Here is a 22,017-nt window from a genome sequence, read left to right as displayed (position 1 = left end):
TTATTTTATCTTTTAAAAGCAGGCTTGTGAGTAATAGAAGACATGTACCGGTGTTATGTATTCAGGACACTAAAAAATTTAACTGCATCCTATTACAATTACAAAAAAACACATAATGACATTAAAAGTACATTTCTAAAAAAAAAAGTTAAATTTTTATTTTTTTTGCAGGATTACAAATTTAAACTCAGAGAGAGAGAGAGATGTTCCGGTTGAGTTCTCGCTTGCTCACAAACTCGTTGGCAAAACAAGTGGCGCGTTCTAAAATAATCTCTGAAGTCCATGCACTACACACTATAGGCTTCAAACTCCGGTTCTCCAGAGCCATAGTCCTGCATGTTTTAGACTTTTCCCTCCTCCAACACAGCTGACTAAAATGATCAGCAAGCTCTGCAGAAGCCTGATAATTATTCTGATCATTTGATTCAGGTGTGTTGAAGGGGGGAAATCTATAAAATAGGACTTGAGTTTGAGACCTATGCAGTTGTAACACAACATGGAATTCCTAAGCGGACCGTTTTTGGCAGTACAATGCCGTAGCTATTCATGTAAGAACTTGTAAAGTGATTTTGGTTATTATCAAGAAAACCTTTGGAAAATGTCTTGAACAGTTTTTGTTCAATTCCAAACAATTGTACTTTTTGCTACAGGAAACTGAAGAAACAAGGGTGGTCTCTTAATTTTTTTCATGGCTATATAAAGTTTTAGAATGCAACACATGGGAGAGAATGCAGTCAATTTTTTTTAAATTATTATTATATTTCTTGTGATCACCAACCTGGATGACCAGCATTTTTAAATTCCAGTCCGACATATGCCAATTAAAAATTGAACAGTAGTGTCTGTTCTCCCTTTGTGTTTCAGACTTGCGGGCACAATTAACTGACCAGATTAAGATTTTGGACTCCCAGGTAGAGGTGAAACAGCAGCAGCTCTCAGATCTTTCAGAATTTCTCCGCCGACGTGGCGATATTGAGGCCGAATACGCACGAGCCCTTGATAAACTCACAGAGAGGTTCACACACAAGACCAAGAAGTGAGGAACCGACATCTCATTTCACATTAATGCATTATTAGTAATGAGCTGTTCGGTGTGAGTGACGATGCCTTCTCCTCTGTAGGAAGGAGCAATGGGGCCAATCGGTGTGTCAAGTCTGGTCTGTTTTGCTGACTCAGACCCGTTTGGAAAGTCGTGAGCACTCAACGCTGGGTGACACCTGCTGCAATGCACTTACACAGCGGTTAGCGCACAGTACAGAGGACACACACCGGCTACATAAACGGGTGGGTGTGACACATTAGCTATGGCTACATTTTTTCTTCTTAGATTAAGGGTTAACATACACTGCTCAAAACAATTAAGGGAACACTTTGTTCCTCTAATTTTTTTTTAGCAGTAGGCAATATTCAAAATTGGGGTGAAATGGTTTACGGCTTACCCGTAAATCATAACTTTTGAAATGTTTATTGTTGCCCCTTTAATTTTCAATTATCTTTAATACAATATTTACTACTGTAATGTTCTGTTGTTTCCAATTCAAGCGGCTGTTTTTTCAATAAAGCTAATCTTGTAAAAAAAATAATAAGAATAAAAATAAAAATTCTGGTGTTATGGGAGAGTTTAGAAGATTCAAACTACTTCCTAAATGCAGTCAGAGTAGGAAATTTTAACCCCTACATGTCCACAATGTAAGGCCAGTGTGCGCATGCTTCATGTTATTAATATATATATACACTGTGTATTTTTATTTATTTTTATTTTTTTGTTTAAGTGGCTCTACAGAGAAAGTTTATGTTGACCCATGTCTGCAGGGAAGGGAAAATGGGGAATTAGCCTTGAAGTGCAGGTCCTTGACTTTAGCCCTTTAGAGTTGACAATATTCCTAAAATCTTAAATATACCCAACCAGAATTTTGAAGTTAAAGCCTTGTAAATATTTTCAGATTAAAATTGAACTTGAAATCTTATTCCTATACTGATTTACACTTTATTAAAGAGTTGTGTATTTGTAGTGGCATGATGGAATGGATTTGAATGAATACATGTTTATTCACTGACTGAAATCTGTTTGAATTGAAAAATGTTTATTCTGTCAAAAGTTTATATTTGTTTAATAATGAATGGAATCACAACACTATACAATATTGCTTAGTAATTGGTAAAGCTGGAATAGACTCCAGCTCACAGGATAAGCTAAAATAGGAATAGGGATGGATGAACTTTTCTATTTCTGACATGATCAGGCCAGTTCAAATATGTTTACGATAAAATTAACAATATAATTCTTTATCCAATTGCATGTCTGTACAAAGACCAGTGATGCCACGTCAAAAATGAACAATAACCTTCTAGATATTGAAAGTCATCACTTCACTTTGTCGTATATTTGTGTGACATTTTACGAGCATGTTGGTTCTTGACTTAGGGCTAAACAGGTTTATTCCTTTCCTACTTGTGTCCACAAGCCAAAAGCCCCTCAATAAGTAAATAAACGTAGTTATTCTGTCCATACATACTGCAATAGAATAGATGTTCTTTCTTCCGACAGAGCAAAGAGGTTGGAATCCAGATGCAGGATGAGTTGCTTAAAGTCACCACTGAGCTGCAGACGGTGAGCATTTGATATTGTTGTTCTGCATATTAGTAATGCAAAATACACAGGAAAGTGATAATAATTATGTGCACTGTGTGTTACACAAGGCCTTGAAGACATACAACCAATACCACACTGACTGCCTGATAGCTGAGGGGAAACTGAAGGAGGCCGAGCGGTTGGAAGAGAGACACACTGGCAAGTCTGCTGAGCTCGGCCTCGGCCAATCAGGAGGACAGAGGCGGAGCTCTGTCAAGAAAATGGAGAGATTAATGGAGAAGGTACAGTAAATCGTATATGTTGCCCTCAGAATGAAATAAAAACATTTACATTATGGATGAAGGTGAAGGGAAAGACATGCTTATATTGTGTGTTTATGTGAATGAACGGGCAGATGTTGACATTATGGGCTCTATTTTCGTGTCCAGTGCAAGTCTAAATATGTGCAGGAGCAGGCTAGATTGGGATTTGGTATTTTTGCAGACAAACGCATCTTGATGCAGTTTAAAGCGTTTTGGTCAAGCACACAGCAAAATTGATTGCCGATCTTCTCCCTCCCTTTAAAATCGGGGCCCGAGAGGCGCAGTCTTTGACCTGGTGGAAGAAGGAGCTGCGAGCAGACTTCCACAGGCGGATGGTATAAAGTTGGCCTGGGAGTTTACAGATCTGTGAGGTGGGCACTTTGAGACCGCCTTCCACACGCATCATTTGTGCCAGTGTGTGATCCCTTCCTCAAAGCCCCCCATAGATGAGTCTCTGCCAGGGGGTGTTATTTAAAAAAAAAAAAAAAAAAAGTAAAAATACACTGCCTGTTTTCCCTGGACAGTGTTGTATGAATTTATTTTTACAATGATTTAAAGGGTTCGATGCACGCTGTTGTCATATTTATGAACGGTTCCAGTTGGAAATTATCAGGTGCGCCGGCGCATGTTAAAGGAAACACGCTCGGTATGCAAGAATGCCCTCCATGGCGTAGAGCAGTCTGCCAAATTTTGGCTTGCAATGGTACGAAAGTCAAGATATGTCCGTTTTTATGCTCATGTGCAGGTGTGCTATCAATGAATATAGAGTCGTGTGTGTGTGTTTGAGAATGGACTTACTTCTTTACTGTATGTTATGTTAAGTGAATGGACAGTCATCTTTAAAGTACATGTTCACATAAAAGGAAAGTGAATGGACACACACATTATTGTGTATGTATGCAGAGGCATGGTCGAGTGCAGGAGACCCAGCTCAAGTGTACTAAGGCTCGAAATGACTACTTGCTCAATCTTGCTGCAGCAAATGCAGCCATGAGCAAGTACTATCTGCAGGACGTCAGCACCCTCATTGATGTAAGAAACAAGAAACATTTCAGCTCTCATCCCCTTATTTCCAGAATCCATACATAATTTGTTCTTTGCATTTCCAATCAGGACAACAAAATGCAACACCATCAGTCCAAAGACCCATTTTTCAATTTCATATTTTTGATCTGACCTTAAAATATAATTATGAAAAATCTGTACTTTTTTTCCACTTAAAAGAAAAGAGTTACACTTTTGATTGCCAATTGAAAATGGAAAGAAGAAATGATAGAGAATTCCCACTCACAGAACATCAACATTATTCATGCATTCATTTTTATTTCTTTTTTTGCCCCTGCTTATTCCCTCATTCCCCTTTCAATGCTTTATTGCTGCCTGTCTCCTCCGGGCAGTGTTGCGACCTGGGTTTCCATCCGTCTGTGGAGAGGGTAATGAAGTGCTACCTGGCTAGTAGGTGGCGCATCCAAAAGACGGAGGAGGCAGGGCTTAAGCAGCTGGAGGCCGCAGTAACGTCGCTGGACCAAGGCGGGGACAGAGATGCACTGCTGCAGCAGCATGACTCCGCCTTCTGCCTTCCGTTTAGGTTTAATTACCACCCGCACGAGGGAGACCAGGTATAGTTGGGTTTCTGTGGAAACAAGATGAAACCTGAGTGTTGCTCAATTTTGTTGGTTATTTGTAATTCCAGGTGTGTGAGGTGAGTGCGGAGAGTCAGGTTAGGTACGAGATGGAGACACGATTTCAACAGCTTCAGTCTCGACTAGCTGCTGTCACTCTGGAAACAGAGGAGGTAAGATGAACTTCAATATACCTACAGGCATCAGGGACCAAACAATAATGTGAATATCAAAAATTAAAGGGCACACCTGCAAAAATGTATATATTTGCCTTTGATATTAATTTAAACATCAAAGATACCCCCAAACGATGGGGCGGCGTGGCTCAGTAGTATGGTGGTCATCTCCCAAGACAGAGGTTGTGGGTTCGATCCCATGCCATTGTGACAAGGTCGAAGTATCCTTGAGCAACTTCAGTTGTTCCTGATGCTGCGTCATGCGTAGTCGAACGTAAAGTGCTTTGAGGGCCTTGTAAGGTGGAAAGGTGCTATATAAATGAAGTGCCATTTACTATATGATCCCCAAACAATAATTTTTAAACGTCACTGCCAGCCATTTTAGAGTATTCTGACTTTTAGACCTAGAAGATATTGTGTTCAATGTGTTCATAGGCCAGTTGAAAATAGCGTAACGTTAGCTAACAGTCATCAGGCTACATATAGTTCAAGTTAGTTGACATTAGCTAAAGAATTGGCAATACCAAAAGTTAGTAGAATATACTGTATATGGAGTTAGTTAAGGAGAGCTAACGTTAGTTTGCTAAAGTTTAGATCAACTGATTACAGCTTATGTAATTAGTTTTCTCCACTGTATGTAGGAAAGTGATCCTCATAATCTGTATCTCGCCCTATCCCAGGTCAGTAAAACCATCAAAGCGACACTCACAGCTCTGCTGGACTCTATGTGTGACAGCGACTGCAACACCACCCCGGATGTGCCCAGCAGCCTATTACATGAGCCCCCCGGAGCAGGCTCTGCCCCAAAACTTACCCTCGCCAAACGTCGAGCCAATCAGCAGGAGACAGAGACCTACTATTTTACAGTGAGTTATACGTATCATGCAGTATGTACTACTTTGTGCAATCTCAGAATCGATTTCAGTGCTAACAATTTACTGACCAAAATTTTTACCGAGCAACGTTTTTTGTATGTATTGTATTTTGTATTGTTTTGTATATCAATTTTGTATCATCAACCTGCATAATTTGTTAAAAAGAAAAAGAAAAGTAAAAAGAATGCTAATGTCTTGTCTTTTTCATTTCCGTAGAAAGTGAAGGAGTTTCTCATCAATAGTTCTCTGACATTCAAACTTCAAGCCAAACATGATCTACTACAAGATGCTATACAGAAAGGTACACTCTTATTCAGTGGAGCCGCCAATTTTGGGCACGAAGAGGTATTTGCAGAACGATCCTGTCACCTAATAAACTTGTAAACTTGTGTATAGATGACTTTTACATTTGCGTCGATCGAGCCATTTTCAATGGTGCTCGTCCTCATTACAGTCACAGTTGCATTAGTGTATGCTTAGTCAAATTTGGTGTATGTAATGTTTATTTCAATAATTGTGTCGTTCATATTGAACCAAACAGCCAAACACTTTCCTCTGTCCTACTGAGTTGCCGTTATGATTACAATTTTCTTGTTAGTCGTTACTGGTAACCTTCAGTGACGGCATCACAAAAAAAGGCAAAACACATTTCAAAAAGCCAAAGAAAAAGCAAAGCACATCAACTACGTAACTAAAGAAAACCTTTTCATAAACTTGACCATTGTCGACCTTCTGGGGTCGAGTAACTTTGGTGGTTCCACTGTACAATAAATAGTAGCTTCTCAATGGCTGGTCATGCTTTAAATATGTAAAAGATCAATAAAAAAATAAAAAAATGTTTTTCCCCCTCTTTTTTTCAGCTGAGGCCGTCAACACAGATCCCTCCAGGTACCTATGAAATGTAAACGTATAGTGTGACTGAGTGAGGTATGAAGAAATCGAGAGAGGAGAGCAGAGAGGACAGAGAGTTTGTTTCAACATCGCCATTTTGAACCATTCTCGATTACATAACAGGTCAATGTTTTTTGGAAGGGGGACTGCTGAACTTGAGTGTGACTAATAACAGCATTTCACAAGCATCATTCATTATGGACTGTTTTAATATCAAAAACCAAACCGCTGTAATGCATTTTATGTACTGTACTTCCCAGAGCTCAATGTGCTTACTCGTTGCTAGTTCGGAAGTCCAGACCCATTTCCCAATTTTGCCACACACTCTTCAGCACAGATATACTCTCCTATATACAGGTAATGATCACGCAATCTCCAAATCCAAAAATGCATTTTCAGCTTTTGATTTGCTTTTGTGCCATTCGGCCTTGCTTTTATGAGGAACTGATGCAGAATATTCTGGGCCCACCTCTGTCTGTACTTCGTGGTCATGCTTATGGCTTATTTATGGTACTCTGTGCTTCCAATCCATTTCCCACTTCTATCCGTTTCCCTTTTAAAAAAGGATTAAAATACCCTTGAGTCTCCATTGCCTCCTCTCTCGACTCCTCAACTTAACGTGTGTGCTTATGTGCACTTTGCACCACTGCTTCTAAATCTTTCTTACTCTTATTTTTATGCACATCTTTTTCTTACTTGCTGTTTCTCTTTCTGTTCTTTGCTCTGCTTTGCCTGGTGTAGAAGAAGAAGACGAATGTCTCGTACACAGGTACCAAACTCTGTTGTTGCTCTTAAGAAGTATAAACAGTCATTCTGTCAACCTTAAAATACACTTCTAGGAAGGAGGGTTAAGGTAAAATGCTACAATGAAAATGATTCATTTGTTGTAATATTGAGGAATATACAAGTAGTAGATTGGGTGTCTTTTTTTAGGTCAGCTTTGCTTATCTTAGCATAAAGACCTCTAAGATATTTCTCAACAGAGCCACTATTCGACATGACACTTGTTCTTTATCCTTGAGTAAATGATGGATCATGGTTAAAAAAAAGAATGACAGCAAAAATAATTATTTCTTATCTCCCAATGTCTTTTGAAGCTTCAAAGAAAGAAAAGATTAATAGTGATATCTATAAGAAGTCTTGTCAGTTAGACTCAATAATCTTATTTGTCACATTCACGAGGGTTGTCGGCATGCTGGAGCCTATCCCATCTGTCAATGGGTAGAAGGCGGGGTACACCCTGAACTGGTCACCAACCAATCGCAGGGCACATTTATAATCATTCATTTATATTTTTGGGGTGTGGAAAATGTTTACATTATTATTACAAAATGAATAATCCCCAACCTCTTTGTGAGAAAATACATAAAACAGCAATACAATATGTATATATTTACACTCTGCCTTCTTGATTTCACAAGTTGCATCATGAATTAACTTTAAATGAGGGAAACAGTTACAGTAGATACACAGTAACTGCAACATAAATGGGTTATGGGGGGGGCCTTGCTTAACCACAGCATTTCTCATCCATGTTTTTCCCCTTAGCAACAAAAAGACAAAGCTGTCATCATTTTATGACTGATTTTCTGTAGCTTTCCAACCTTCACAATCTATTTATTCATTTTCCAATCATATTGTGTATTTATTTGCAGTTTTTTTCCATCCTCCAAAGGCGTTTATTATGAAAGTGTCTTTGTGTCCTGTTTCTTCTGACTCTGAAATCCTCTTTCCTCTGCAGAGCTCTGGCCAGCAGATCCCTGTGGTGGTTGAAAGCTGCATCCGCTTCATAAACCTTCACGGTGAGACAATTTGCATGACTGGCCATAAACCACGCTGGGAGAGCTTCTGCGGACTTTAAAATGAGCTATGTAGTCATCATGATGTCAGCTAGCCCACTGTGTTCTCTACCACCACCATGAGTTAATCATATACTGTATTTTTACTCCAAAATGTATCATTCTTTACTGTAAAACCAAATTGTTATTTAGAACCTTAATGCAATAGTTAATTTTTATTAAATTTTTTTTAAACTCTAGACGTGCATGTTGTGTGTGTTTGTTTCAGGTCTCCACCATGAAGGAATATTTCGAGTTCCCGGGTCACAAAGAGAAGTTAATCTGATCAAGGATGCCTTTGAGAGAGGTAGATCTGGAAAAGACAGTAAATGTTCAATATGTTGATAAAATAATGATTTTAGCTCATATTTACTCGGCAACTAGTTATATTCATGTGTTTTGTTTGTTAATCGCAAAATATTCAGACAATAAAGGTTCAAAAGTACACCGTTGATCCAATAAGTGTTGTCTATTTACATGTTGTATCACCACGTGCAGTGTTGGGAAAATATATTGTCTATGCAAACTAGTAGTTCAAATTTCATTTCACACATTTTTGTTGATAGATTACAATTCAACATTTTGAACTGATTTCACTCATCCTAAAATGAACTAATTCATATTTTTTTCTTCTTTTTTTTCTCCCAATACTGTATATTGCCACGAGCTATTACCCTCATAATACTAGCATTTCCCATTGTCGCCAGACTCGCCACTCATTCAGTCCACACTAGTAGCCAGCAGCAGTTTTCACACTACAGTCTCAAAAAAATGAGGACAAATTTGTTTGATTCTTGAATGTGTTTTTTTCATTAAGGAATTGAAATGAAAACAAGACTGTAGTCCTTATTGTGCAAGCACACTTACATACAATCTGATTTGGGAACCAGGCTTAGGAAATCAGCTATCACTGAAATGGATCTGTGCGCTCTACTGCACTACAGTGTTATGGACAAAGTCTTAAGTCCAGCCCTTAGTTCCCACTGAGTTAAGTGTCCATTTTAGCAAGACATTTTCTGACTATTGTATAAGGGAGAAGGCAAGACTCCTTTCTGCTTACAAAACAATGTGCCTTGGGTTATACAAGTACTCTAATCTATTTGTGAAGTTGTGTTGATAGAGATACTGTGTATCATACTGTACATATCTGTTCATACACTCCCCGTATAGGAGAAGACCCTCTATCGGACAGTGAGTGTGACCTGGACTCGGTGGCTGGGGTGTTGAAGCTTTACTTCAGGGGCCTCGAGCCTCCCCTCTTCCCCTATGATAGCTACTTGCAGCTTCTGGAGTGTGTCCGTAAGACCCCTCTTGATTCTGTGCTCTGTGTTTTCAGATGCTGATCAGCGAATGCTTCAATATTGTTGTTACTTTTTAGTTCAGTGCTTCTTAACATTGTTGGAGGTGCTGAACCTCACCGGTTTCCTATGCACATTCACTGAACCCTTCTTTATTGAAAAATGAAATGAAAAAAAATATATATATATTTTTTTTTTTCTTCCAAGATATAGTTATAGGGTTGACTGGTGAACAAAGTGAACAGGAAAAGAAGCCTTTTTAAGCGAATCTGGCTCTTGTCACCTTGAATTGAGAAAGTGTCGTGTTCTTGTATTACACATGCATGCATCTTAAGGAAGTTAAGAAGTTTCGGAAGAATTGTTCAACTTGGCATTGCAAATCATGCAGTTAAGACGCTGACTCCCGTCACACAACTCTATATTCTTATATGGAGCACTTTTAAACAACCACCACTGTTTTCTTAAAATAGAAGACAGGGGCAGCAGATACAATGAAAACAGCAGAGGCCCCAGAATTGAACCCTGTGGAACAGAGTACGTTCCATTATACATGCGTATTCATATTGCACAAATTTGTCGGACCACTTTCTTTTTTTGCTCAACATAGTTAGTATAAAGGGATTACAATAATAAAGAAATCATATGACGTACCGTCACAACAGCCACAAGTCGACTACTGAGCGCACCAAATTCCCAGCAGCAGTTACGCCAAATAAATGTAGCGTCATCACCTGCAGCCAATGATGGCCAAGCGGGGTGTATAATCATGAATTATTTGAAACCGGGCTAAACCCCGGCTGAGACTGACTCACTGTCACCGAAACCTTGGGGTTCAATCAAACCCAGGTTAAGAACCACTGTTGTAGTTACAGTACAAACATTTGTCACACTTGATTTCCACCCCCTTATTCGACATAGTTTCAGTCAATTGTTGAGACAATTCTCTAATCTGTCAAATCAAACTTGTAGCTACCGTACTACAATTGACACTTTGCGGCGGCAGCTCCTGGTGGCTCATTATCACTTGCAGCACTGGTCCAAATCCTGGATGCAAATGAAACGACTCAGACACTTCATTACAGTAATGTAGTCACTGTATTTTAAAAGTAAAGGTGATTTTACATTTAAAAGAAAAAGTTACAACTAAAATGATCAGATTCTAACAAGAAAGATTTTTAGTGTTCCGCGGTTTACTTTTTGCGGATTCGCTGTTTTGCAGATTATTTTTTGTGTGTGCAATTTTGCATGCATTTTTGTACACTAATGTACCTATTTTATCAAATTTATGAAGGTTTTAACATTGAGAATGTTTAAACAAGAGGGAAATGAGAGACAATCTAAATGCCTTGATGCAAAAACTGTATAAACTATGTGGTGAGGGGTTTTAGAGCCTTACAACATTTATAATGAATGTGAAACATAAAGCTAACTATTTCGCAGATTTCATTTATTGCGTGTATTTTTGGGAACCGAACTCCAGCGGAAAACGAGGGAACACTGTAATTGATAAATAAAATTTAAAAATTCCCGTGGCATTATGGCCTTAGTCTACAATTTTTCAAGTTTTCTTTTCCTATTTCTATAAGTAAAATGCACTTTTGGCTGCCACCATTTTGTTCTAATAAAACAGACTGTGAATGCAGAAAATGAAAGTTTATTTTGTTTGTCTGATGTTGTTCTTTCCTCTTCCTTGCTCTCATTTTCATTCAGAAATTGAAGGTATGGCGGAGAAAGCGGCACAGATTAAAGCAATTGTCTCTGCCTTCCCACGACCTCTCCTCATCGTAATGCGATACCTGTTTGCATTCCTCAATCAGTGAGTGAACATATCAGATGGAAATCAGTTCAAACATAATCTATTGCTTAACTTTTTGTATCATTTTCTGCTATCATTTCACAAGAGCACATTGGCATATTTGATTATTTTTCCTGCCTACTATTGTAATACATTTTAATTTTGCATGTTTTCACAGCGTGACTCAGTACAGTGATGAGAACATGATGCAGTCCTACAACCTGGCCGTCTGCTTCGGCCCAAGCCTGCTGAGGGGAGTTGATTCGGATGATGCCGTTGCTCGGCAACCGCAGGTCAATGACCTTGTCAAAACCATGATTCTCCAGCATGATGTTGTATTCTCCGGCCAATCAGAACTGCCAGGCCCTATCTACGAGAAGCACATGACTCTTGAGCAGGAATACTGGTAAGGGCTGTAATAGAAATGTACATTTAAAATGTGTTTGTTCACTGCTTCATTTGGACATGTTCTCGTATTGTTGTATGTGATATGGGTGGAGTGAGTGGCGGAATTTCATAACCAGATTGAGATGGTTTAAAGTACAGTATGTAAAGCAGCTTCTTTTTTTGGCTTATCCTCTGGCTTATTAAGTAAATTTGATGAAACATCAAAGGCTTCTCTGGGCCGCTTTATGCAAGCACTCTTCAATTTGTGTGACTGCTGAGGGGAGAGTCAATTATTCACATTTCACAATATCATTAATCTATTTTGACACTTTTAAATGTTGTACCGCTTACTGTCATTGTTGTTCCCGAGAGATTTACACTCAATCAAAGGGAAAAAAATTCTGCTTGTTTTTAGATGACTGAGTTGTTGTTCGTGTTTGACAGACAGCCAAAACACTTAACAGTATCGGCATCAAAAACGGACTTGTTCTGCGAGAAAACGTGAGACACAGAAGTGAAGCCATTGAAGTAATTTCAAGGTGCTTTCTGAAATTCAAAGCACTCACCCAAATCTATGTTTCCACCAATCGATAGATATACTGTAGTTCAATTCACCATGGTACGGTTCAGACTGGTCAAATGTAGGCAGGATGGTGAAAGCTTTATGATTTTAATCTGTAAAGCACTTTGAGTTTTGAAATAAAGTTTTGTTTGATTGAGTATCATTCAGAATTGTGTTTAAAAAAAAAAAAAGTGAAGTATCCTTCAAAGGAGACCTGTGATTGTCGTTTATAGCCAGAAGAGAAAAATACCCCCAAACTCAACTTTTGGTTTGTGTTTGTTTGCAGTGAACCAATCACAGAGGAGGGAGATGTAGAGGCTGAACATCTGCCTAGTGAAGATGGTGAGGAGAACACATGCACACACACACACACACACACACACACACACATTTGTTTTACTATCCTGGTGGGGACATTCCATTGACGTAATGCATTTCCTAGCCCCTTAACCTAAAGTTAACCATCACAACTGATTGCCTAACCCTAACCCTTAACCAAAACCTAATTCAAACCTAAACTCTAAAACCAAGTCTTGACCCTCAAAAAGAGGTCTGGAATAGTGGGGACCACCAAAATGTCCCCACAAGGACGAGTGGTGCAAAAACACGCACACCACACACACACACATATACAGTTACATTTACAGATATGACAATAAATATAGCCTCCCTTTGATCCTTTTTGGAATTACATTTTAGACTATGACTGCAAATCATAAGGAGTGCGTGTGTGTGTTTTTCATGTATTGCGTGTACAGAATGGGAGGCCGTGGCAATGTTCGACTACTCAGCGAGATCTCCGGCAGAGCTATCGTTCAAGCAGGGAGAACTACTTCTTCTTCACAGCAAGGCCTCTTCTGATTGGTGGAGGGGTGAAGCAGGAGGGGTCAAAGGTCTTATCCCACACAAGTACATCAGTGTCTTGGAAGGGTGAGCACTTTAAGAACCAAGATCATGTTATATTTTTCTTTCTTTTTCTTATATTATATGTTTTGTCTACCAACAATAGCAAGAAAGTAATCAAATGGGTTTCAATGGCTTTCACTCAGTGAAAGAGAGAGCAAAGTGAACAATTAATGCTGTTTTAAAATATTTATTTACTAAATTTTGTTAAAATCATGAACTACACCTTTTCCCAGATCAATTTCAAGCACTTTCAAAAGAATATCTCAAGTTTTAGTATAACCATGCATCTATGCTAAATGCACGTTATTTATAGACAGTAACAATCATTAAAGGATTTATATACATTTATAAACAATCTAAATTCTGTATCCTAAGAGAAGTTGGATCAGAATTGAAAGAAGAACCGATATTTTGTCTTTTCATCTGAAAGGAAGTATCATCTCATACAGTTCATATTGTGAAAGTAACATTTCTTTTCTCCTCCTGCAGGTCAGAGAAAGGGAAAAGAGATGAAGGAGGAGGGGGAGGAGGTGGTGGCGGCAGCACTGGAAATCTGTCAGCAGATGATCCTCATACAGAGAACACCGTTCGGTATAAACACACGCACCTATTTTTTCAACAAGATAAACATTTGAGTCATGAAATACAGAATTAAATACAAAACATGGTGATTGCACTCAGGTTTAGCTAATTACACATGTATTTATTCATTTTTTCCTAAGTGGAAACATACATAGTAGGCTAATAAAAAGCATTGCATCAATTGTTTGACCATTTGCTTGCAAATGTGGCAAGTCTAAATCAGTCATACAGCTAGATAAGAATGCACTAGAGGATCACAGATTAAGTAATGCCACATTTTTATATTCTGAATGTTGCTTGTATTGTATATTTATAAGACCTTCCCATCACAATGGAACCGTTGTCTATTCAATTATACTGTATGTAGAGTAAAGCCTATATCGCAATTATTTGTGTGAATTTAATTTTCAGTTCTTATGCATATATATATTAGCACTACCATTATGAAATATGTTATGTATTTTGTTTGTCATATATTGTTCATAGTCATTGTTCAGTTCCAAAAAAATACAACAAAATGTGGGAAATGAGCACTCTGAACTATGAATATTTACTTGGATGACTTACACAATACAATAAGATAACAGTGATGCTGTAAGAACTAATAATGTTGGTTCTCCCAGCATATCAGAAATGCCTGAGCCCATCGCAATTTATTTTACATATTTACAGGAGATGCAAATGTTCTGTTCCAACTAGAATTGTTTCAATCAAAAACTTCTAACCTTTCTTTGTGCGCTTTTCAACAGTATGCGGGTGAACAGTGATGGCGCGTCATTGCCTGGGCGACAGAGAGGAAGTGATGGAAGTCCCGGTCGAAAACCACCAACCTCCCCGGCTGCACGCCACCTGCCAGTGTAAGACGTACTCACACCTGACAAGCCTTATAAAATGTATTGACTAAGAAACCCCGCACCATTTGAGAAGTCGTGAAGCAGCAGTGTTCTCAAAATAAAATTGAGGAGCCCCATGTTCATTTAAAGGTCCCATGCGGCTGCCACAGCAAGATAATTTGAGTTAGAAATGCCCAGGATGCTCTTTTTCAAGCTATTCTAGTTGGTCCATAACAGATGGAAGATGAGACGGCTGGATTTTGCGTTATTAATCTATATGTAAATAAAATTTACTCAGATTGGTTTGCTGTTCTCCTTCAATTGAATTTGGAAAGGGTTAGCTGTGATTGGCTATCTCAGCGTCTTGTGGCGGCCAAGCGTTCATAAAGACATAGCGTTTTGATCCTTTGATGTTGGCTCTTACTATCATTTTGAAGCAGATCATCCACTAATACAGGGGTGGCCAAGTTCGGTCCTCAAGAGCCCCTATCCTGCCTATTTTCCATGTATCTCTCCTTCAGAGCAGCTGAATCTAATGTCCAGCTCATCAGCACGCTTTGCAGAAGCTTGATAACGAACCTGATCATGAATCAGGTGTGTTACTGGAGAGAAACATGGAAAACAGGCTGGATAGTGGCTCTCGATGACCGAACTTGGCCACCCCTGCACTAATAGGTAGGGATGTAACGATATCCAATCATCACAATACGATATTATCACAATATTGTGGGGAGGTTGGCGGTATTAGAAAAAGATCACAATATTATAAAAATTAAAAAAAAGACATCATACTAAAAAAAATAATAAAGCACAATATTGCGCTTTTGTACATAACAGCAATGCATATAAACAACCTAGAATCTCTAATAACACTTAATATTGAAGCACTTACTTGCTAATGCACGCACAAATTGAGTTCCCTTTACATATTGACTCGCTTCACAAGCATCTTATGTTCCCCTTCATCTGACCATTAGCGTGGATTTAAACATAGAAGGGTCAAAACATGCTGTATGAAAATTAAACGGCACTAAAAAAAATAGCCACCATAGGTGCTAGAACTGCACAAAGAGAAATCAACCAGATTTTTTTAACAGATGTGCTGCCTTTAATATTGTGAGATGACGACGACGATATCGCAGCAGTTTTAATATTGCAATATCACGATATAGCCGTTATCGTTACATCCCTACTAATAGAAAACATCATGAGCTAAGTTTAGACCGCCACGAGACAGTGTTAGTCTAACCCTACTGATATGCTGATGCAAAAATAAATAACCACCAAAGCCACTAAACTATATCCTCAGGGCTCTATTTTTGTCAGCAGCTCAAGTCTGGCACGAGGCACAGTCTAAATCTGCGCAGGGTTAGGGTTAGATTAGACTTTGTTTTTGTATTTTCGCACTCAGCTTGCAAGGCGCAGTTTAAAATGAGGGTTTTACACCCTTGTGAGTGTGAACACACCAATTTGAGCGGCTCCTCTCCTTCTCTTTGAAAATAGCATGTGAGAGATGCACAATCCTTGACTTGGCAGAAAGAGAAGCTGATTTGCTGGAGTCCTTGCAGGAAGTCAGAGAGTGCAAAGTACGTTTGTAAGAAACTGCAAGCAGAACTCCACGGGATGATGATGTAACTGTTTTCTTGTTGTTGTTTTTTAACTTTTATTCATACTCGTATCACATATACTGTATTTTTCGCACTATAAGGTGCATCGGAATATAAGGCGCACCTTCAATGAATAGCCTATTATTTAAAAACTGTTTCCATATATAAGGCGCACCGCATTATAAGGCGCATAGAATAGAAGGATACTGAAGTAGCTGGGGTTGCTTTAAGCATCCATTAGATGGATTTTATTTAACCAATATTGGTCCACATAAAAGGTTCATCGGATTATAAGGCGCGCTGTCGGTTTTTGAGAAAATTAAAGGTTTTAGTGCGGAAAATACGGTAAGTTACATAGACAGAAAAAACACCACCAAGAGGACACAATGCTTGTTTTTGTCTCGTTAAAGAGGAAAAATGTTTTTGTGTCTCAGGTCTCAGGAACGAAGACACACGCTGGACACTGTGAGACAGGCAGGCTTCAAACCTGTGGACAAACCAGCATTTGGTCAGGCAGACAGGCCATCAGTTGACAAGGTTGGTAGCTCAATTGAACTGATTGTTTTCACAGTCAAATAATATTTTTACTTTTGTTTTTGTTACTATCTATTTTTTATTACAAAATATTATAAGTGCATGATGATGTAGTTTATGTATGGCAACTTATTATTCAGAGCAGCGGTTACCAACCTTTTTTAAACCGAGTCTCAATACTTTTGTCCATACCGTATATACCTGTGAATGTTCTCATTCATCCGGATTGTTGTCTTGAAATATCCGAACGTCCATTTGCAGCTGTTCTCCTTCAGGCTTTGCTTAGTGCAGAATTTAAAGCAAATACTTAGAATAAAACAATTTGTCATTTTAATACTCTATTTCCTGTCTATGTCCCATTCTGGCCCCGCCCCCTGCCACTCTCAGGATATGATCAGTCGCCAGATGAACTCTGTGTTCAAGGAGCTCTTGTCTCGACAGCCTCCCATGCAGCCACCAACCCTCGCAGCCGCTGCTCCCCCTGTTGCTCCTCTTTCTTCCTCATCCGGCTCCTCTTCTTCTCCACTCTCTCAAGCTGCCCCGACTGCCAAAAAAGTGGGCTTTGGTATCCGAGGACGGGCCCTTTTCCGGCCAGTGGACTGACATGCCCTAAAACTGGATGGATGATTCAAAGTATAGATTTAAAGGTTGAGAATGAATATGCTGTCATGCATTCTGGGAAAATCTTGATTTATTTTTAGGATAAATGTATATATTTACGTCTGTGCCATCTCATAGTGCCACATGGTGCTGTATTGCAGTGTGTCTTGTGTGTTTTTCAGATGGTTTTGGTCTCTTTTTTTTCCAAATGTGTAAAACTGGTTTTGGTCTCCTGTTTGGGAGAACAAGGGATGAGTTGGTTATGAAGGAATATTAGGGCCATGCTGAAGAGGGGGGGAAATGGAAACTTTTCCAAATTTAAGCTGGAAATTGTATTTATATATTTATTTATTTTTCATAATAAAGCAAAAGAAGCTTATTTACATTGAAAAGAACCCAACTTAAGTCCGTAAAATCCCCCCCAAATAACTATATATTCAGTTTGTTCTTGTAATATTCATTTCTCACAAATCACAACTTTATTAATGATGCCCGATTTAGCATTTCATCTTTATTCTTGTAAGTCTTTGAATAGTCTTGTGGCATTTTTCTCCCATTAGTATATGGCCTTAATACTTCTTCATAGATGTTATTCGTGATGTGGAAACAAAGTGGTTGGCATGCTCATGTCAGCAAAAGACTATCCTCTAGTGGCAGGTTTTGAAAAAGCAAATTCTGTTCATTATTGAAGGAAGAAAACAAGACAGCCAATCTGAGGCCTGTGTCAAGGAGTGCCTCTGTGTTCGTTTTACTTTCATTCTTCTCTTCATTTCAAGTCTTTTTACAATATGTGACATGAAAAGATGTTTGCATTGACATTGCTGTTTGCAGCTACAATATGTCAATATATGAAATAGCATGCAGTGATATGACAAAACACACACAAACAAAAAAACATTCCCTTTCATATGTGATACATGGCCAACAAGGCAAAACTCAGGGCTTTGCAGAGTTAAGATTGGCTGACTCAGGTTTGCCTTTGAAAGAATTACCGGTAAATGGCTTTTCTTGGCTTCCTTCAAGCTGTGCAAGAGCCAAAACTGCCCTCGTGTCAGGGGAGAACTCATGTGACTTCTTCTGGCTTTAACTGTGACTATGGCAACTAAGTTTAGGGACTCACTTCTAACTAGCAACTACACTCACACACACTAAAACATATATATAAGTACAGCATAGACATCCACAGTACATGATCAAAAGGTCCATGATGTTATCTACCTGTACTTTGATTCCAAACATTTGAGATGGTTTGACATGCATTGCGACCCTCTTAGTTGACTTTTCACAGAAACATAAATGTAATCTCGTTTACGCAATGAAAGCAACCTTTTATTTAAAATCACTGTTAAAAATCACTAGATTTAAAGTGTAAAATTACAGTATGTGTGGTGGAAGAAACTGTGATGAAAATAAAAGATGGAGTGATGACTTTTATAGTGTTGTCAGTGTATTTAATGAAGATGTTTATACAGTATTCCTGTGTGTGTGTGTTTCTCTCTCTCTCTCTCTCTCTCTCTCTCTCTCTCTCTCTCTCTCTATATATATATATATATATATATATATATATATACATATAATGTGAGTTTAGCTCATCTGGCTTACATTTCTGAGGTTCAGAGTTTGAATTTTGGCTCCTGCCTTCACCTGTGTGAAGTATCTCCTGGTACTACGGTTTGCTAAAATAAAGTTTCACTGAAGACTGAATTTCCCATAGGTGTCAATGATTGTTTGGCTATGTGTAATCAAAGTCATCAAAAAAAACTAAAAAAAAAAAGGAAGTGTGTATTTGTGCACTTCTTAAACAATTGTTGCTGTTTGCGCTCCCTTAATTCCTGATGAGCACTCCCACCTCTCCACCCAATTCTAGCGTCCACTTGTGTTGCAACCTGATTTTATGGACTCATCCTTCCATCCACCTAAAATAAGCTCTGCCCACAAACACCCAGTGCACACCCAAGTGAAAAAAAATGGGCATCACACCACAATAGCACGTTAGCCACTATGTGTGTATATCTACAGTGTTGGTCTCCTTTCATAGGCTAAATCTGTTCTGTGGCATTTTGGATTAGTGAGCTCATCTCGGACACGGGATTAAGGTATGTTGGGCATCCTATCAACTGTTGATGCTGCTGGATTATATATGCACCACTAACTTCTTAACAGACCTATGGATTACAATTTATATGGGTGTAAATTGTAGGCATTATTTGATTACTTTATTAAGTGTAATCTTTTGCGTGTTTAAATAAATCAGAATTGAGATCTCATGAAAAAGTTTCCCTTGCAAGTATTTTATTAAGAGCTCTTAAGAAACAGGAAAAAAGCTTACATTCGAAAAGTGATGTTAAGATCCCAGTGTGTAGAATATGGAAACACCCAGTCGCTTTATACTAGTAGAAAAGGTTCTCTCCGCCTCTTACATTTGACAAAGAGTTAGTGTTTTTAATAGGCAGGCGCAAGATACTGATATGATCATCTCAGCTCCCCACCAGCTTCGGAGAAATGATGTAGACAGGCTTTGACCTTGGACCTTCAGTTTTTACGACCAAATGACTAATGACATGAGACTTTGACAACTTTTAAAACATACACATTCTTATCTCAAGAGCTGGCAGGGAGTGAGAGGTTCCAATATATTTCACAAAATCATTATCACAGTGTTATTCATTTAACTACACATAGTTATATGGCATCTATATACCTATAAGTAAATTCAAAAACAGTAAAAATATAAATTGAAAATGTTAAATGTCAACAAAATCCGACACATGCGCGTGGTTGTAGTCATCTTTAATTGAGCTTCAAAAATCAACTGCAGCATATCAATGTGAGGCTTTCCTAAATAGTCCAAGGCAGGATTAAACTCAACAAACTAGTCCAGTACAAGAAAAATCCTCATTTCTAACTCTGATTGTAATCACTTGCCTGCAGAAAGATCAAATTAGATGCGTCATTTCAAAATAAGCCTTGGCTATTTACAGATTTTGCTGTGACTTCTTTTTTAGGGTCTTGAGAACAGGTGGTAGTGCCACTTACACCCCCCGTGTCTGTCTGCAAGGAGGCTGTGTATGTGTGTGTATGCAGGAAACACGGCGGGATCAGATGATGTCTAAAATTCAGTTTGCTTGCGCATTCTTCCTACCCCTCTCCCCCGCAGTGAGGATGACGATGGCGACTGATGACTGTACAGTGGAGTGCCCCGTCAGTGACAGTGATGAAGATGATGATGTGGCAGGGGAACAGATAAACATTCCTCCTCCTCCTCCGGAGTTTGCATCCAAAGCCACAACTCCTATGCTCAGTGCACGTGCAGATGCTCCTCGCGCCACCCAGGCCGCGCCTCCACACGCCCAAACTGTCAACAGGGACCCTTATGGTATCAACCAGCACCTAAAGGTCTCATGTGTGTACATGTCATATTTATCTGTATGTATTGAGGCCTTTTGATGCTGCATGTTCTTGCATTGTTTCTATTACTGGCCGTACATGTAAAATTCAAAGTCAAACAAGGCAGTATTTTAGTTATTAAATTTTTCCAGTGCTCAATATATATTTCTGATAAGATGGAAGAAGTTATGCTCTTCTACTACCTCATGTTGACGAATGATGGCTCCAAAATCTATTTTTATTGTTTCACTTTTTGACTCCAAAACTAAATACAAAAGGTTAATTGCTAGCAGAATCAACACATCGAATAGGCTAAATTGAATTATCAAATTGAACAAGTAAAATGTATGTTGTTTCCTGTGTATAGGTGGTGGTCAGCGATGTTCTACCAGAGACAGCAGTGTCACTTTACAGTGCTGTTGGCTTTGAGAAGACTCGTGTATGGACGTATCGTTTCCTCTCCTTGTTGTTGGCTGTGCCCTTTGCTTTCCTCTGTGGCACCTTCTTGGCAATTTTTGCCTGTCTACACGTCTGGTATGATGGTAGAACAGTACATTATTTACCACATGGGATACTGTTCTCTCGGGATAGATACAGCAGATGGAAGGACTGACGTATGGACAGACAGGGGTGTGTAGACTTTTTATAACCACTGCAGATAGATAGATAGATAGATAGATAGATAGATAGATAGATAGATAGATAGATAGATAGATAGATAGACAGACAGAAGGACAGACAGAAGGACAGACAGAAAGACATTAAAGATCTAAAATTCCTCCTCATTTTCTTTCTTTCTTAAGGTTTGTGATTCCATGCCTACAACTGAGCAACACCTTCCTTCCCTGCCTGAGGTCCTTGAGCTTGTGTGCTGTGAACAGCTTCATCGCACCCTTCTGTATGTCTTTTGCTCTGTGCTGCAGCCAAATCGCCATTTTTGTGTCAAACGGAGGCTGCCATCAAATGAGAGAAAAAGACATTGCATGACTTGAAGTGAATGAGTCAGTGAATCAGCGAGTGAGCGTGCAGGTTTTGTGTCTGAATGAAAATAAGAAAAAATATATTGTATTTATTTATAGTGGACTGCCTATTATTTAACACATTTATTGTCACCTTAATTAAAACTATTAATAAAAGTAAACTTTGAAACAAAGTGTATTTTTTTAAATCACAAATTCCTCGATTGATAACCATTTATGATTTGAAGAAACTCGATGTGTTTTCATAAT

General features: G+C 38.7%; 2 protein-coding genes across 3 annotated transcripts in view; both read left to right on the top strand.

Annotated features, from left to right (window-relative positions):
• The window catches only part of arhgap4b (Rho GTPase activating protein 4b), a 33,440-nt gene extending 14,605 nt beyond the window's left edge, over positions 1 to 18,835 (top strand). The window contains exons 3-24 of one of the 2 annotated variants that reach the window (XM_077543741.1): positions 865 to 1,036; positions 1,122 to 1,284; positions 2,549 to 2,611; positions 2,701 to 2,874; positions 3,799 to 3,927; positions 4,293 to 4,514; positions 4,589 to 4,690; positions 5,374 to 5,559; positions 5,785 to 5,869; positions 6,429 to 6,456; positions 7,201 to 7,228; positions 8,201 to 8,261; positions 8,527 to 8,604; positions 9,468 to 9,596; positions 11,306 to 11,411; positions 11,569 to 11,796; positions 12,626 to 12,681; positions 13,098 to 13,269; positions 13,735 to 13,836; positions 14,577 to 14,684; positions 16,702 to 16,804; positions 17,189 to 18,835. In XM_077543741.1, the coding sequence (XP_077399867.1) occupies positions 865 to 1,036; positions 1,122 to 1,284; positions 2,549 to 2,611; positions 2,701 to 2,874; positions 3,799 to 3,927; positions 4,293 to 4,514; positions 4,589 to 4,690; positions 5,374 to 5,559; positions 5,785 to 5,869; positions 6,429 to 6,456; positions 7,201 to 7,228; positions 8,201 to 8,261; positions 8,527 to 8,604; positions 9,468 to 9,596; positions 11,306 to 11,411; positions 11,569 to 11,796; positions 12,626 to 12,681; positions 13,098 to 13,269; positions 13,735 to 13,836; positions 14,577 to 14,684; positions 16,702 to 16,804; positions 17,189 to 17,404 (2,711 nt within the window). In that variant the 3' untranslated portion in view covers positions 17,405 to 18,835. Of the gene's footprint in view, positions 1 to 864; positions 1,037 to 1,121; positions 1,285 to 2,548; positions 2,612 to 2,700; positions 2,875 to 3,798; positions 3,928 to 4,292; positions 4,515 to 4,588; positions 4,691 to 5,373; positions 5,560 to 5,784; positions 5,870 to 6,428; positions 6,457 to 6,719; positions 6,817 to 7,200; positions 7,229 to 8,200; positions 8,262 to 8,526; positions 8,605 to 9,467; positions 9,597 to 11,305; positions 11,412 to 11,568; positions 11,797 to 12,625; positions 12,682 to 13,097; positions 13,270 to 13,734; positions 13,837 to 14,576; positions 14,685 to 16,701; positions 16,805 to 17,188 lie in introns of both variants that reach the window. The other variant, XM_077543732.1, reaches the window with a different exon arrangement.
• A 1,728-nt stretch (positions 18,836 to 20,563) lies between these two features.
• On the top strand, positions 20,564 to 21,775 carry cav4b (caveolin 4b). The gene is made up of 3 exons (XM_077542696.1): positions 20,564 to 20,797; positions 21,156 to 21,322; positions 21,592 to 21,775. Exons 1-3 carry the CDS (start codon positions 20,564 to 20,566, stop codon positions 21,773 to 21,775), a joined length of 585 nt encoding a protein of 194 aa, XP_077398822.1.
• The last annotated feature ends 242 nt before the right edge of the window (positions 21,776 to 22,017 follow it).

This window comes from Vanacampus margaritifer, chromosome 1 (genome assembly GCF_051991255.1).
Source record: "Vanacampus margaritifer isolate UIUO_Vmar chromosome 1, RoL_Vmar_1.0, whole genome shotgun sequence".
Lineage (NCBI taxonomy): Eukaryota > Metazoa > Chordata > Actinopteri > Syngnathiformes > Syngnathidae > Vanacampus > Vanacampus margaritifer.
The sequence above is the reverse complement of the archived record's forward strand: the minus strand, read 5'-3'. Positions and strand labels throughout refer to the sequence as shown.

Coding starts and splice junctions, on each gene's coding strand:
- cav4b (XM_077542696.1), top strand. CDS start 20,564: ATGACGATGGCGACTGATGACTGTACAGTGGAGTGCCCCGTCAGTGAC. Junction 20,798..21,155: donor GTATCAACCAGCACCTAAAG/GTCTCATGTGTG, acceptor TCCTGTGTATAG/GTGGTGGTCAGCGATGTTCT. Junction 21,323..21,591: donor TTTGCCTGTCTACACGTCTG/GTATGATGGTAG, acceptor TTCTTTCTTAAG/GTTTGTGATTCCATGCCTAC.